Below are 12,873 nucleotides of genomic sequence, written 5' to 3' on the forward strand. Positions count from 1 at the left end.
AAAAACGATGCTGGGTCCCTCACCTGGCGCAGGGATGTGCATTTTTATATGGTCCTGATTTCCAGATCACCGTTCCAGGAACGAACACCTGACAACTCTGACATGCACTTACATGAGGCTGATACCCAGCCCAAATTCCCAACAGCTGGATTTGGGGGGCTCCTTGGGTTCTTCAACTCCCTGCGTCTCATTTTCCCCCATCTATAAAATGATCGGTCACCACTGGGATGTTGTGAGGGGACAAAAAGAACTTATGTGGGGTACGAGTACAAAGTCAATCACGAGAATATGTGCTAGTTCCCTTCTTCCGTTACCCAGTAACACCCACTGCTATCCACACTTAGATAAACCGTGGCCCATCTAAATTCCTCTTCGTGTCTTATGTTAATTTCACCACATCCTTTTCATGGGTTTCATAGATGTTTATGCGTGTCTTCCATATGGTAGGCTCTAACCTCAACAGCACCATCAAGCTGGTTTGCATTCATAAAGCAATGTTCATTTATTCCATAATAGTTTACTTTCCGGATGCACAAAGGGAGGCAGAGCCCAAGCCTGTCTTTGTCCTCTTTGCCTCCTTCTCACAGGGATCTTAGCACAGGAACACACTTCGCTCTCACTAAAGACCCGCCCAACTGAGGTGAAATAAAGAACATGAAAGGGAATTTTGCCAGACGGGTTCTAACTATACCCAAGGACAGTGCTGATCTAAGCACATAATCTAGTCCAATACCACCCTGCTCTAAGTGCAGAGTTTAGTCCAACCCCATCCTGCTCTAATTGCAGAGCCTGGTCCAATACCATCCACATTACCTGGAGATAGTCATCAATGCCATTCTTGGGCCCTACTCCAGACCTTTTGAGTTAGCCACTCTGGGGAGGTCAAACTACCCTCTGTGGGATTCTAGTGTATGGTTCCATTTGAGAGCCACTGCTTTCAGGAAGGGCCTCGTCTCCTATTCTTCAAATAATGAACCTACAGGGAAACAATTCACCAAGCAGCATGGGGCTCCATTCCTCCCACACAGATTCTTGAAGTTATCATGTGCTTTTCAATTCCCCTTCCGTCCATTTATGGAAGTATGGATATTTACTGCCAAACACAAGCTTATTTGGGGCAGAAATGGCAAGGGGTTTTCAGAGCACCACAGAGGAGGAACGGATAGCTGAGACTTACCTGAGGATATGACTGGGGATTTGTTTCAATTAAGAGGTCCTGTACTAAAATCTAAGCATGAGAACTGCCAGGTTGGATGGATCGCTCCTGTCATAGATGAGGCAGCTGGTGGCTTAGACACAGATGGGGCTTACACATGTTTACACAGCTGATAAGGGGCAGAGCTCCACCGCGGGGAGTTTTCCCACAGCACTAACCCAACTCCTGCCATTTAACTACTCCACCAGTAGCGATTCAATGAGTAGAGAAGATTGCTATTTGCCTACCAAAAAAAAAGCAGTGATTTTTTTTTTTTTAACATTCATTAGATTAAAAAAACTACAGAACTCATCTCTGAAACTAGAGGTGGTTCTCAACCTTAAACATGCACGAGAATCAGGTGGAGGGTAGTCCCACCCCACCAGTCTCTTAATCCAGAAGATCGTGGGGGTTGGGGAACCTCAAGAACTGTATGGGTCCAATCCCCAGGTAATGCTGATGGTGCTGGCGGTGTTTTGTTTTTTAAAAGACACGTGTTTTTAACATACTTACCCTTCCTTGTTCCACACATTTGGTCAACATGATGACAGCATATATGTTTTTCTCCCAAACCATGCGCCAGAAGTCTTTCAGAGTGTTGGGTAGAGGTCCTTGGGTGGCGATAAAATCCTTCTTGGAATGGTAGCCCTAACGATGGAAGCAACACACATGAACACCTCCCCAGAAGGCAACAAAGTGGAGTTCTGCTTAGTAAACCTGTGGGATGAGAGCATGCCCCCACTTACAGGCATGTAGTTTGCATTGATGTAGTCATCCGTTGAATGGGTCTGGACTGAAAGTTTGACTCGGGAAAAATCATCTGTAACATTCAAACAAAGACAAAACTCACTAGAGCAGTGGTGCTCAACCTTTCTAATGCCTCAACCCTTTCATACAGTTCCTCATGGTGTGGTGAACCCCACCCCACCCCCACCATAACATTATTTTTGTTGCTACTTCATAACTTATTTTGCTACTGCTATGAATCAGGCGAGCTCTGTGAAAGGGTCCATTGACCCTCAAAGGGGTCGAGACCCACAGGTTGAGAGCCACTTCACTAGAGGGAAGTCTTTTAGGAAAGTTGTACGAGAGAAAATGAAAGGGCCAGATAGTCGTAACACTGGGCTTCTGTCACACCTTAAAGGTGCAGAGCTTATGGGTTTGCAGAGATGAGCTCATACCCCCTTCTCTTCGGTTAAAGATGTGGTGGTTCATGACAGGGGGCAGAAAGGAAAAGAGACGGTACTGGAGAGAAAATAACTTACAGGGCAAAACATTATTATAGCGATTTTTTCCTCTGTTCTCAGCCAGCTCCGCTGCGTATTTAGGTTGACTAATTCCAACAAGCTTCAGGTCCTGAAAGCAAAGTGGGTGGTTTGTTCATTTTGTCTTGAGATATAATGGATAGAGTTCAGGGCATGCCAGAGCCAGTGCAGGGCAGAAGTTAAGTCAATCGGCTCAGAGGCTTAGGGTCATGGTTTTGCACGACATGTCAGTTGACTGGACTTTTATTCTGGTACTTCTATTCTACCTCCTACATCACCATGACGTGCTTGGAGCCCTAAAACTTTCAGAGCTGCCATCCAAAGTACAATCATTTCCTGGGAGCACCAGAGGAAGGAAGTGGGTCAGAGCAGTGGAGGACATGGAATGTGTGTCGAATCGCTTCCATGAATAGCCGCCTTCTTTGCCATATGCTTGGAAGAACCGGATGGTACCCAGCTACCACACTAAACACTTATTCAAGGATGCTATAGAAGAGACCTGATCAAAGGAGGGGAGAGGGGAGTCATGTAAACAGAATATGAATTTTTCATGGAATTCAGAATTTCTGGCACTATGGAGACTGGATGATGCCTTCTACTATTCCTGGAGGAAATCCTTAACTCTTGAGCCAACACTATCTCCTGAAGTCGTCTTTGAACCAAATCATCATTTAGCCTAACTCAAGAAGAATGCCTGCCTGAAGCATGATACTCTTTTAAGAACTGCCAATATGCGATCCAATTGACAAGGGCCACTCAAGGGACTGGTGGGGAAGCTTAGGGGCAGTCTGGGTGGATGATTGCGAAGGAGCGTGGAAAGAGTTTTTGAGAGAGATGGCACAACTTGAAGAACATAACCAATGTCGCTGAATTATACGCGTAGACATTGATGAAGTAGTATATGTTCTGCTAAATAAATACATTTTAAAAGAAAAGGGGATACTCTTTACTGTCAAAGAGCTCACACGCTGAGGCATGAAGAGATGGGGGGGCTGCAGCTAAGAGAGAGTGAAACAAATGCTGAATACTGGTAATAAGTCGTGTGTCAGAAATGAAGCAAGGTGCTCATCTGAAGCCATAGACATCAAGACATCTAATGGGATCAGAGGAGAGAACATTTAAGATGTATTTTGAATGTGTTCCTCCACCACCCCCCAAAATAAATGTCCATATTCTAGCCCTCAAAACGTGTGGATAGGGTCTTTGCTGATGCAATGAAATTTAAAAATCTTGAAATGAGATCGCATGGAGGCAGACCCTAATTCCAAAGGCAAGTACCCCCATAGGAGACACACAGAAGGGAGGGAGAGAGAAGAAACGGCCATGTGAAGATGAAGGCAGGGCTGGGAGTGAAGCAGCCACAAGCCAAGGAACTCGGAGCGACCACCACCTGGGGGAGGCAAAGGAAGAGTCTTCCCATGAACCTTCAGAAGGATGAGCTGACACTTTGCTTTCTGAATTCTGACCTCCTGAACGACGAGAGAACACGCGTCTGTCGTTGTAAGCCACCAGATCTGTGGTAACATGTTAGAGAAGTCCCAGGAAACTCATACAAGAGGGCTTCAAAAGGTTCAGAGGAAACTGGGAATTAAAAGGTAATGGCAATTTTCCACAAGCTGTTTGAAGCCCCCATACAGGTGGTAAGTAGGATTTCGATCGAGTAAATAATAATAACGAGTAAATAACTTCAGCAGTAGGGGCAGCACATGAAGAACTGCTGGGGGTCGTTCCCAGACTGGCGAGGGATAAGAGTGTATGATGGATTAAAGGCAGAAATGGGCAGAGGAATAGCTGCTGGAGGGCTGCATGGAATCTTCATGGCTCAACACTGACACACAGTCATCCAGCCCCAGGCCCCATCTGGTTATTTCCAGCTCATACAGCATCTTAAATATTCTAGTCGATGGTCTCCTAGCGTGAATCCCCACTTTCTGTATCTGTGTACTCTCTGGATCATCTTCAGAGAGCAATAAGATGAAAGACAGCTTCCCACGAAGCAGGGTTCCTGGTGACACACACAGTTAAGCAGTCCATCCCCCTAGCAGGACAGTTGGCAGTTCAAATCCACCCAGTGGTGCCTGGGAAGACAGACTTGGGTGACCTGCTTCTGAAAGATCACAGCCTTGAAGATTCTAAGAAGCAGGTCCCCCCTGCACACATGGGGTCTCTCTGAGTCGTGGACACTAACCACCACCACCACTAGGACCACCTTCAGCATGGCCACCATGTAAGGGCCCAAGGAGATACAAGCACATCTCCTCTCCCCTCTGTAAGAGGGTCGCTTTCCACTGGCTTCTTCATCAGAACCAAAACGGGAGGCTTTTCAACTTTCAAGGAAAACACGAGAAAGCAACTGGGAACAGCCTACTGACACCCACTTACCTCATATTCTTCTGCAAACCCACAGTTGGAGTCAGCTTGCTGTTTCTTAAAGTAGGCCTCAAAATTCTCCACTTTGATTAGCTTGGATCTAAGAAATCAAAACCACCGATGAGGATTTTTTTTTAATTTAAAAAAAGTTTGTATCAAAGTTTTTAAAAATAAAAGTGTTTAAAAGAAAAAGATTTTACTCACTTTTTAGGTCTTTATCATAGAAGAGGGAAAAAAAACAAACAAACAATTAGAAAGATTGACTCAATCGTGACTCTGGAGATAAGTGCACATCTTCCCCAAAGAACAAAGCCCAGCGTCTACTTGGCGGCACTGGGGAGGTCAGCGTGGTACCTACAATACTGGTGTGAGGAGCGCTGACTTCTAGACGTGATTTCTAGGTGTTGTTTACATCCCAGAGAGATGCAACTGACTGACTTTGCCATCTTGGCTCAGCCATTTAATTTTTTTTTAAGGCCACTACAAAACAAGCATTTTTCAGAACAGGACAAATAGCTTCTAACGCTAATGAAACATGAATTTCTTGCAGAATAACAGAGCAACAACTTTCAAATGAGCATGACTGAGAAAACAGTGGCCACAGTTCCATCACACCCTCTCCGGGGCGTCACTGACCAGAATGGAGACGCGCTATCTTCAAACAGAGCTCTCCTAGAGACTTACTTGATTTGAGAAAAGGACACTTCATTGTTCTTGGCATCTTTCCTGTTGGAAAGAAAAGGGGGAAAGATCCATTAGACCAAAAAGATTAATTGTATGTTTCTCCCCCTGTTCAAGGACTTTATACATTTATAAAGTTTTTCTATTTTGTTTTTCTATTTTCTCTTAGGTGGATGTTTCTTCTCTGCTCATTTTTCTCTCTCTATCCCCACCCCCACCCCGTCCAATTGTTTTTCCTGGTAGGTTTAGGGTTAGCTGTCCCTTCCCTTCCTCAAGCTGTCAGGTTAGGCTCCTGAGTTACAGTCTCCTTTCTCCATGCAGGCCTTCTTTGCTGAGAGTTTTCCTTGGATCCCTGCCTTCGCTGGATCCCCCTACGTTTGGGTATGTGGTGCTTTCCTCGTTCATTGGTCTCTGAGACATTTGTGTGTTCTTCCTTGACCCACTGGTAGTCTAATAATGTTAATTTCCAGACGTGGGACTACGGTGCTCATTGTATTGCTGCTTCCACTTGGGAAGAGGTCTGAAATTTCCCATAATAAGAAAAGCTTCCTCAAAAATGTAGGGTTCTTATTGTTAACCCAGAGTCCCTTGGTGGTACACGCAGTGTACACACGCAGTTGTGCTAACCAAAAGGTCCGTAGTTCGGGTCCAATCAGAGATAGCTCAGAAAAAAAGGACAGGACATCTACTGAAAGCCCTAGGGCGTCCAGTTGTACTCTGACCTACAGGATGTCATCATGAGTTGAAGCGACCTGGCAGCAATAGTTTACGCATTTGTTATTAATGACACAAGCAGTCCTTAGTCACCTTTTCTTTCTCCAGAAGATGAAGCCGCCCACAGCCCCGATGACCAGGGCACCAAAGATGCAGCCAAACACAGCTCCACAGATGACACCTGAGGAAACGTCAAGCAAGGGGAATTCACGTGGGGCTCACACAGGACCACAGGTTGCACGAGCGACCAGTCCAGGGCTCCACACACTGAAACTCACAGATGTGCCTGGAACACGGGCTCACGAACAACTCTATGGGAGTAAGACGTCTGCACTGGTTCTGCAGACTGAAAACTCAGCCGGCGTCCAGAGGAGGTCTGTCAATGACCTCAGGAAGGAAGCCGACTGCGCCCTGGAGGCCAGGCGGCGTCTCCACTGCCAAGAGGGGAGCCTGGCCCACAAACCCTCCTGAGGTCCCAGGGAAGGAATACATTCTAGCAAGGTTTTCTCACCCCCATTTTATTGCTTCCAGATGCTGGGGCACCATGTAAGCATAACCCCACTAAGTTACAGAGAGCACGGTTAGTTTCCTTCTACCTGGATCCTGGGGCAAGGAGACAACCTCGGAGTAGTTGCTGAAGGACACGTAGCTCTGGTCTCCATCTATGAGTCCGTGGTTTTGAGGGTAAAAGGTAATATTGGTGAAGCCAGCCACACAGGCCCTGCAGGAGACAAAGAGAAAGAAGGCAACTGAGCTGGGGCCAGGGTCCCAGGCGTGTAGAGCTTTGTGCTCAGTGGGCTGCGCCCACCCAGAGAGCAAGAACCAGGAGCCATTACCGATAGGAGCCGAGCGGCTCCAGTTTCCCGTTGAAATAGCCGCACGTAGTCGATTCATTCCCAACGTCAATCTCATACTTGGCGTCCTGGGATGAGCCCTGAGCACGCTGTCTCTCCTCGGTGCTTATGAAGTACGTCACATACGTATCCGAAGCCCCCCTTTTGAAATCTTCATATCTGTTTTTCAAGACCTCCGCCGAGGGGCGCTCAGCTAAGAAGGCACACAGGGAGAAAATCATAAAGAAAGAAAGTGATGGTGGAGGGAGGCGGGGGGGATTTAGAATCCTGTGTGTTAGAAGACACATTATCAAGCACACATAAATGCTGGCAGGGCACAATCCTGAGAGTTCGACACCCCTCAGTGTTCTCTCTGTGCCGGGCACTCATGTTACCCTCCCTACCGTCTCAGCACAAACGTGTGGTGTGGTGGGGGTGCTGGTGGGGCAGGTTAGTCGCCATCGGGTCGAGTCCAGCCCATGGCCAGTCCGTGGAGTTGAACTGTCCCATACAGGTTTTTAAGGCTGTGGCCTCTGGGAAGCAGATCACCAGGCCTGAGCTGAGGCATCTCTGGGTGAGTTCGAACCACCAACATTCCAGCTAGGTTTTATCGTCCCCATTTTATAAAGGAGGAAATGAAGACACAGGAAGCTAAAGACGGGTCCACAGTCGCAAAGGCCTACAAGGTGCGGCTGGATTTCTCACGTAGCCCCTCTCGTTCGGGGCCTGTAGTCTCCTTGGCCAAGGCTGCAGGAGCTGCCCGGTTAGATGACAAGCAAGTGGGATGCCTGTGCCTCCATGGAGCACGGGCAGAACCAGGGCCTGACTCAGCCGCCTAACGCTTCACCTGACTCTCATCCGACAAAGGCCTGCGCTGGGAGATGCTGAAGACCATCACAGCCAAAGGACTGAGAGCCTGAAAAGTGACCGAAATCACAAGATGGAAAGAGAGCAATGTTGACATCCCTTTTGGACTCTCTGCCGACTCGAGACCCCAGCCGCATCCTCAGCCCGAGTGCTCGTGGTCCCCGCAGTGCGTGGGGTCCAGTCCTGGATCGAGAGCAGGACAGCACACCGGTGACAAGACTGGACACAGGAGGCTCAGCCGTATTCATACTGGGTTTAGAGAACAGCTCAGAACTACAGGACGTGGCATTTCAGACCTGGGCCGTGTGAGGAGCAGCCACGAGCAGCCATCAGAGACGGCCTGGGGTCATTCCCTTCTTGTTCCCAAAGCACACAGTGGACCCTGTAAGGAGAGCAGCCTTCCATCCACCTCTTCTCTGGGCTACAGAATGAGCTTTTTAAATGCACGCCAAGAAAGGCCAATAATCTTCTACTTCCTTTCAAGAGAGTCATCACCTCTGGGGAGCGGTGCGTGCGTGCAGCGTGGGAGCCAGCAAGCAAGAACACAAGCCCGTTAAAGTCTAATATTCTGCCACAGACACGCCCTGTTCTTTTTTTTTAATTTATTTATTTTTATCATTTTATTAGGGGCTCATACAACTCTTATCACAATCCATACACACATCAATTATGTAAAGCGCATTTGTACATCATTCTCAAAACATTTTCTCTCCACTTAAAACATTTTCTCTCCACTTTCTCTCCCCCGGCATTAGGGTCTCATTTTTCCCCTCCCTCCCCGCTCCCCCCTCCCTCATGAGCCCTTGATAGTTTATAAATTGGTATTTTGTCATATCTTGCCCTGTCTGACGTCTCTCTTCACCCACTTTTCTGTTGTCCGTCCCCCAGGGAGGAGGTCACATATAGTTCTTGTGATCGGTTCCCTCTTTCCTACCCACTCTCCCTCTACCCTCCCTGTTTTGCCACTCACACCACTGGTCCTGTAGGGCTCATCCGCCCTGGATTCCCTGTATTTTCAGTTCCTATCTGTACCAGTGTACCTCCTCTGGTCTAGCCAGACTTGCAAGGTAGAATTCGGATCATGATAGTGGGGGCGGGGAGGAAGCATTTAGGAACTAGAGGAAAGTTGTATTTCTCATCGTTGTTACATCGCACCCAGACTTGCTCATCTCCTCCCCGAGACCCCTCTGCAAGGGGATCTCCAGGGACACGCCCTGTTCTAAAAGAGAAGGAAACCCTAGTGCAGAGGTCCGCAAACTACGGAGCCAGTGCAACCTAGCGCCTGCCTGGTGAGCAAAGCTGTACTGGAACACAGCTGCCCTCACTCTTTGTGTGTTGTCTATAGCTGCTTTTAAGGTTAAGGTCGCAGCTTTCAAACTATAAAGGTTGACAGCGTGAACCTGCCCCCACAGCTCTGCGGAAGAAAGGCCTGGCAGTCTTCTTCCAAAAGGTCCCAGCTATGAAACCACTCTGGAGCATATTTCTGCTCCGAGTCCGGACGGACTTTACAGCCGTTGATGTGGCTGCTTTCACACTACAACTGCAGAACGCAATCGCTGCAACAGACCCCATGGGGTCCGTGAATATCGTCTATCTAGCCAGCGGTTCTCAACCCTCCTAACACCAAGACCCTTTAATACAGTTCCTCGTGTTGTGGTTACCCCCAACCATAAAATTATTTCCGTTGCTACCTCATAGCTGTAATTTTGCAACTGTTATGAATCGTCATATAACTATATGATAGGCAGGATGTATTAGGCGACCCCTGTGAAAGGGTTGTTCCACCCCCAAAGGGGTCGCGACCCACAGGTTGAGAAGCGCTGATCTAGCCCTTCACACAGAAAGTCTACCACACCAAGGCGTCAGGCAAAGAGCTTGCCCTCTTCAGGTCTGGGTGCCAATAGGTGGGCTACAGAGGTTTTAAAAAAAAACAAAACATGTATCTGTATCATTAACATGCTTCAGCGGATCAAGGGCATCATTCACTGGGTGCCCGGCCATGACCCCCTCCTTACCTTTGCCGGTGGTGAGAATGAGCGCGTAGGCTTTAATGGGGCCGGAGCTCTCTTTAAACCCACTGAACTTGACCTTTACTGAATTGTGACTGAAATATGTGATCTTTGGGGGTTCATCTGGAGGCGGGGGGTCTGAAACAAAACCCCAAAAAAATGGTCACACAACATTTCAAAACAAGATGATTACGGGAGAAGTTGCTGCCGCTCTCCATAAGATGGCCCACCTCTGGAAGCCGCATGCTGGCTCCACAGCAGACCCCGGATGGAGCAAGCGAGGGGAGGCTCCTGGTGGGAGGAGAGCCTGCCTGGCTCCACTTTACTTTGCTTTCTTGCTTGCTTTATTTTATTTTACTTTTCTGCAGGGTAATCATCCTTGAAAAGCATGAGCAGGTCTGTGTCTTTATACTTGTCTCTACAAACTTCCTAGCACATTCGTTCTCTCAAACACAGCATGTACTGATCCCTGAAATGCTCTGGACAGTGTGCTTTGCATCGGAACACTTAGTACTTGACATGTGTCTTCTGACCACTCAGTTGGAAGTCCTGAATAAACACAGATCTGTTTGTTGATATAATTTGCATACTCCTCATTCACGTCAGGGAGGGGTTTGTTTGGAGAGCTGCTGATTTTAGTTGTATCTTCACGTATTTCCGTGAGTTCTACCTATGACTTGCTCAATGCTTCCAGCATGACATTAAAGTCTGTTGTTGGCCACTTTAACCTGTTGAGTTTTATCCTTATCTCCGGCAGTACCCCGCCTTCATCTAGTTTGATTGATTCCTGTCAAAATGTGTACTCAATCTGATGACAGATTTTTAGCTTCCAGCTCAGCCATTTTTTCCACTGTCATCATTTTTGCCCCTTGTGGCTATGTGAAAACATTCCTTTATAGTTCTGGCCCAGCAGAGGTGCACCACAGGAATCAGTAGCAGCGACCACGTCGCATTCCAACATCGGAGCACCACGGGCTGGCCTCGGGTTCTTAAAGAAGGCGTGGAGGTGGAGACAGCCCCGGCAGGGTTGTCTTGTTTTGCTTCCTGGTAGCTTTTATCAATATATCCCAAGTTCAGTGAGACTGAGAAAACTGAACTCTAAAAAGTCTAACACAATTCTCAAACCCAATTCCCAATAAAATGTGGTTTTTTTTAAAAAGATAATGCCATATTTCAAAAAACAGTTCTGTACAGCCTAATAAAGTAAATTAATCCTCAATAACCTTCCAAAAAGCATCCCTGGGCCGTGCTGCTTTTACTGGTGAATTCTTCCAATTCTCCTCAATCTAAACCCGGAAACAGAAGCAGAAGGAATAAGCCCTGACTCACTCAGTGAGGTCACCATCGCCCTGGTACTGAAACCAGCGAGGGAGGCGTCACCCACACCACAGAGCGCTGGGGGAAAGGGCAGCTACAATGGTGCCAAAGTAGTGACAGCCTTTTCTTTTTCCAAATACACACACACTCTGTGTATGTGTGTGTGTGTGGGGGGGGGGGCGTTAAAAAAAAATCAACTTAAGCTCTGTAAATCTTCACCCGATTCACAGTAAAAAGTTTTGTTTGTTTGTTTTTTAATCAACTGTGCTGCTGCAGCAAGTTCAGTCATTGTATGAAAAATAACACTGCAGTGTGTGTGTGTGTGTGTGTGTGTGTGTGTGTGTGTGTGGTGTGTAAATTGTGTGCCGTGAGGAGCTCGTGCTCCACAAAACAGCTGGAAAGCAGATGCAAACGAGGATGTCTGGGAAAACACGACCTGTGACCAATTATCTGATCATGTTTCTAAGTGTGATTATATAATAACGTAGCTACGTTAACGGATTGAGTGGGAAGAGTCTGCTTTGGGATTGCTCTGAGTTTCAATAAAAAATGACCTGACAGCACTTCGCCCCACCACCATGCTATGGAACTGTTTATGAGTGAAGTGCTCACATGGGTGGCACTGGCTTCAAAGCAATTCCTAAGGGTAAGAGAAGAAGAAGACACAACTGAAGCAAAAGTGGCCAACTGTGGGTGCAGGGCTGGGCCACTGGGTGCTAGCCCTCATTTTTGTCATACAGTTGAACGTTTCTCTAAATGCTCTTTTATAAAAATACAGCAAGAAGACTTCAAAAAAATATGTGGATGAATTTATTCTGCAAAGCTAGGAAACCTTCAGGGATATAAAAAATGAGTTTCTACTTTTCAGACTTCTGTGGAATGGGTTGCCAGTCTGTGCCAATGAAAAATAGTTCAGGGAAAGTCTTTTTCTTAATAAAATAATACACCTAAATGTCTAGGCCACACTTGCAGACACGTCCACACCACCCCCTGGCCCCTTCTCCTCCTGCCCTGCTGCTCACCTGTGATACTGGTGGTGCAGATGCTTGGGCCAGAGGATGTATTCTTTCCGCAGGACAAGGTGGTGATGCTGATGTTATATGAGGTAGCAAAGAGCAAAGACGTGACTTCTGTCCTGTACCTGGTGCCATTCTCCGAGGAGGAGCAGGCCTCCAGGTACGTCCTGTTGTGCCAGTCTCCCCTGTTGACCTCCAGCTGGAAACCAGCATTGGAGCCACCTGGGCAGGCAAATGTGAGGACCAAGGTGGGCTGTTTGGGGACCATCTCACAGCGGAATTCCACCGGCTCGGGATCTGCAAAGCAAGCACAGTAGGGCATGAAATTCTGCACCTTTTGCCTTTGCAGACACTCACAAACACATGGAGAGCCTGGCCCATTCGTGGCGAGGAGGCAGATATGCCATGTGGAGGGGGAGGCAGAGATCGGTCCTGCATTGGTGACACCCAGCTAAGAGACATTAGGGCACAGAAACCCCGAGTGGTGTCAAGGATTTAGTGCTCAACTACCAGCAGGAGAGTTGGTGCTCTGAACCCACCTGAGTGCCTTAAAAGACAGGCCTGGTGGTCTCTTTCCAAAAAGCCTAAGCCTGGAAAACCCAATGA

The 12,873-nt window shown here is 47.5% G+C and overlaps 1 protein-coding gene across 1 annotated transcript in view; it reads right to left on the bottom strand.

Moving 5' to 3' along the window:
- PTPRJ (protein tyrosine phosphatase receptor type J) overlaps positions 1-12,873 on the bottom strand; it is a 51,795-nt gene that overhangs the window by 14,187 nt on the left and 24,735 nt on the right. Inside the window, exons 10-20 of the mRNA XM_045291115.1 lie at positions 12,274-12,564; positions 9,941-10,072; positions 7,062-7,272; positions 6,822-6,946; positions 6,319-6,406; positions 5,515-5,556; positions 5,035-5,043; positions 4,843-4,930; positions 2,461-2,551; positions 1,942-2,015; positions 1,709-1,843 (exon numbers count right to left, since the gene is read on the bottom strand). Of these exons, the coding sequence (XP_045147050.1) occupies positions 1,709-1,843; positions 1,942-2,015; positions 2,461-2,551; positions 4,843-4,930; positions 5,035-5,043; positions 5,515-5,556; positions 6,319-6,406; positions 6,822-6,946; positions 7,062-7,272; positions 9,941-10,072; positions 12,274-12,564 (1,286 nt within the window). The remainder of the gene's footprint in view (positions 1-1,708; positions 1,844-1,941; positions 2,016-2,460; positions 2,552-4,842; positions 4,931-5,034; positions 5,044-5,514; positions 5,557-6,318; positions 6,407-6,821; positions 6,947-7,061; positions 7,273-9,940; positions 10,073-12,273; positions 12,565-12,873) is intronic.

The sequence above is a fragment of the Echinops telfairi genome, unplaced genomic scaffold, assembly GCF_000313985.2.
Source record: "Echinops telfairi isolate 266 unplaced genomic scaffold, ASM31398v2 ScPeMD7_60;HRSCAF=208, whole genome shotgun sequence".
Classification (NCBI taxonomy): Eukaryota; Metazoa; Chordata; class Mammalia; order Afrosoricida; family Tenrecidae; genus Echinops; species Echinops telfairi.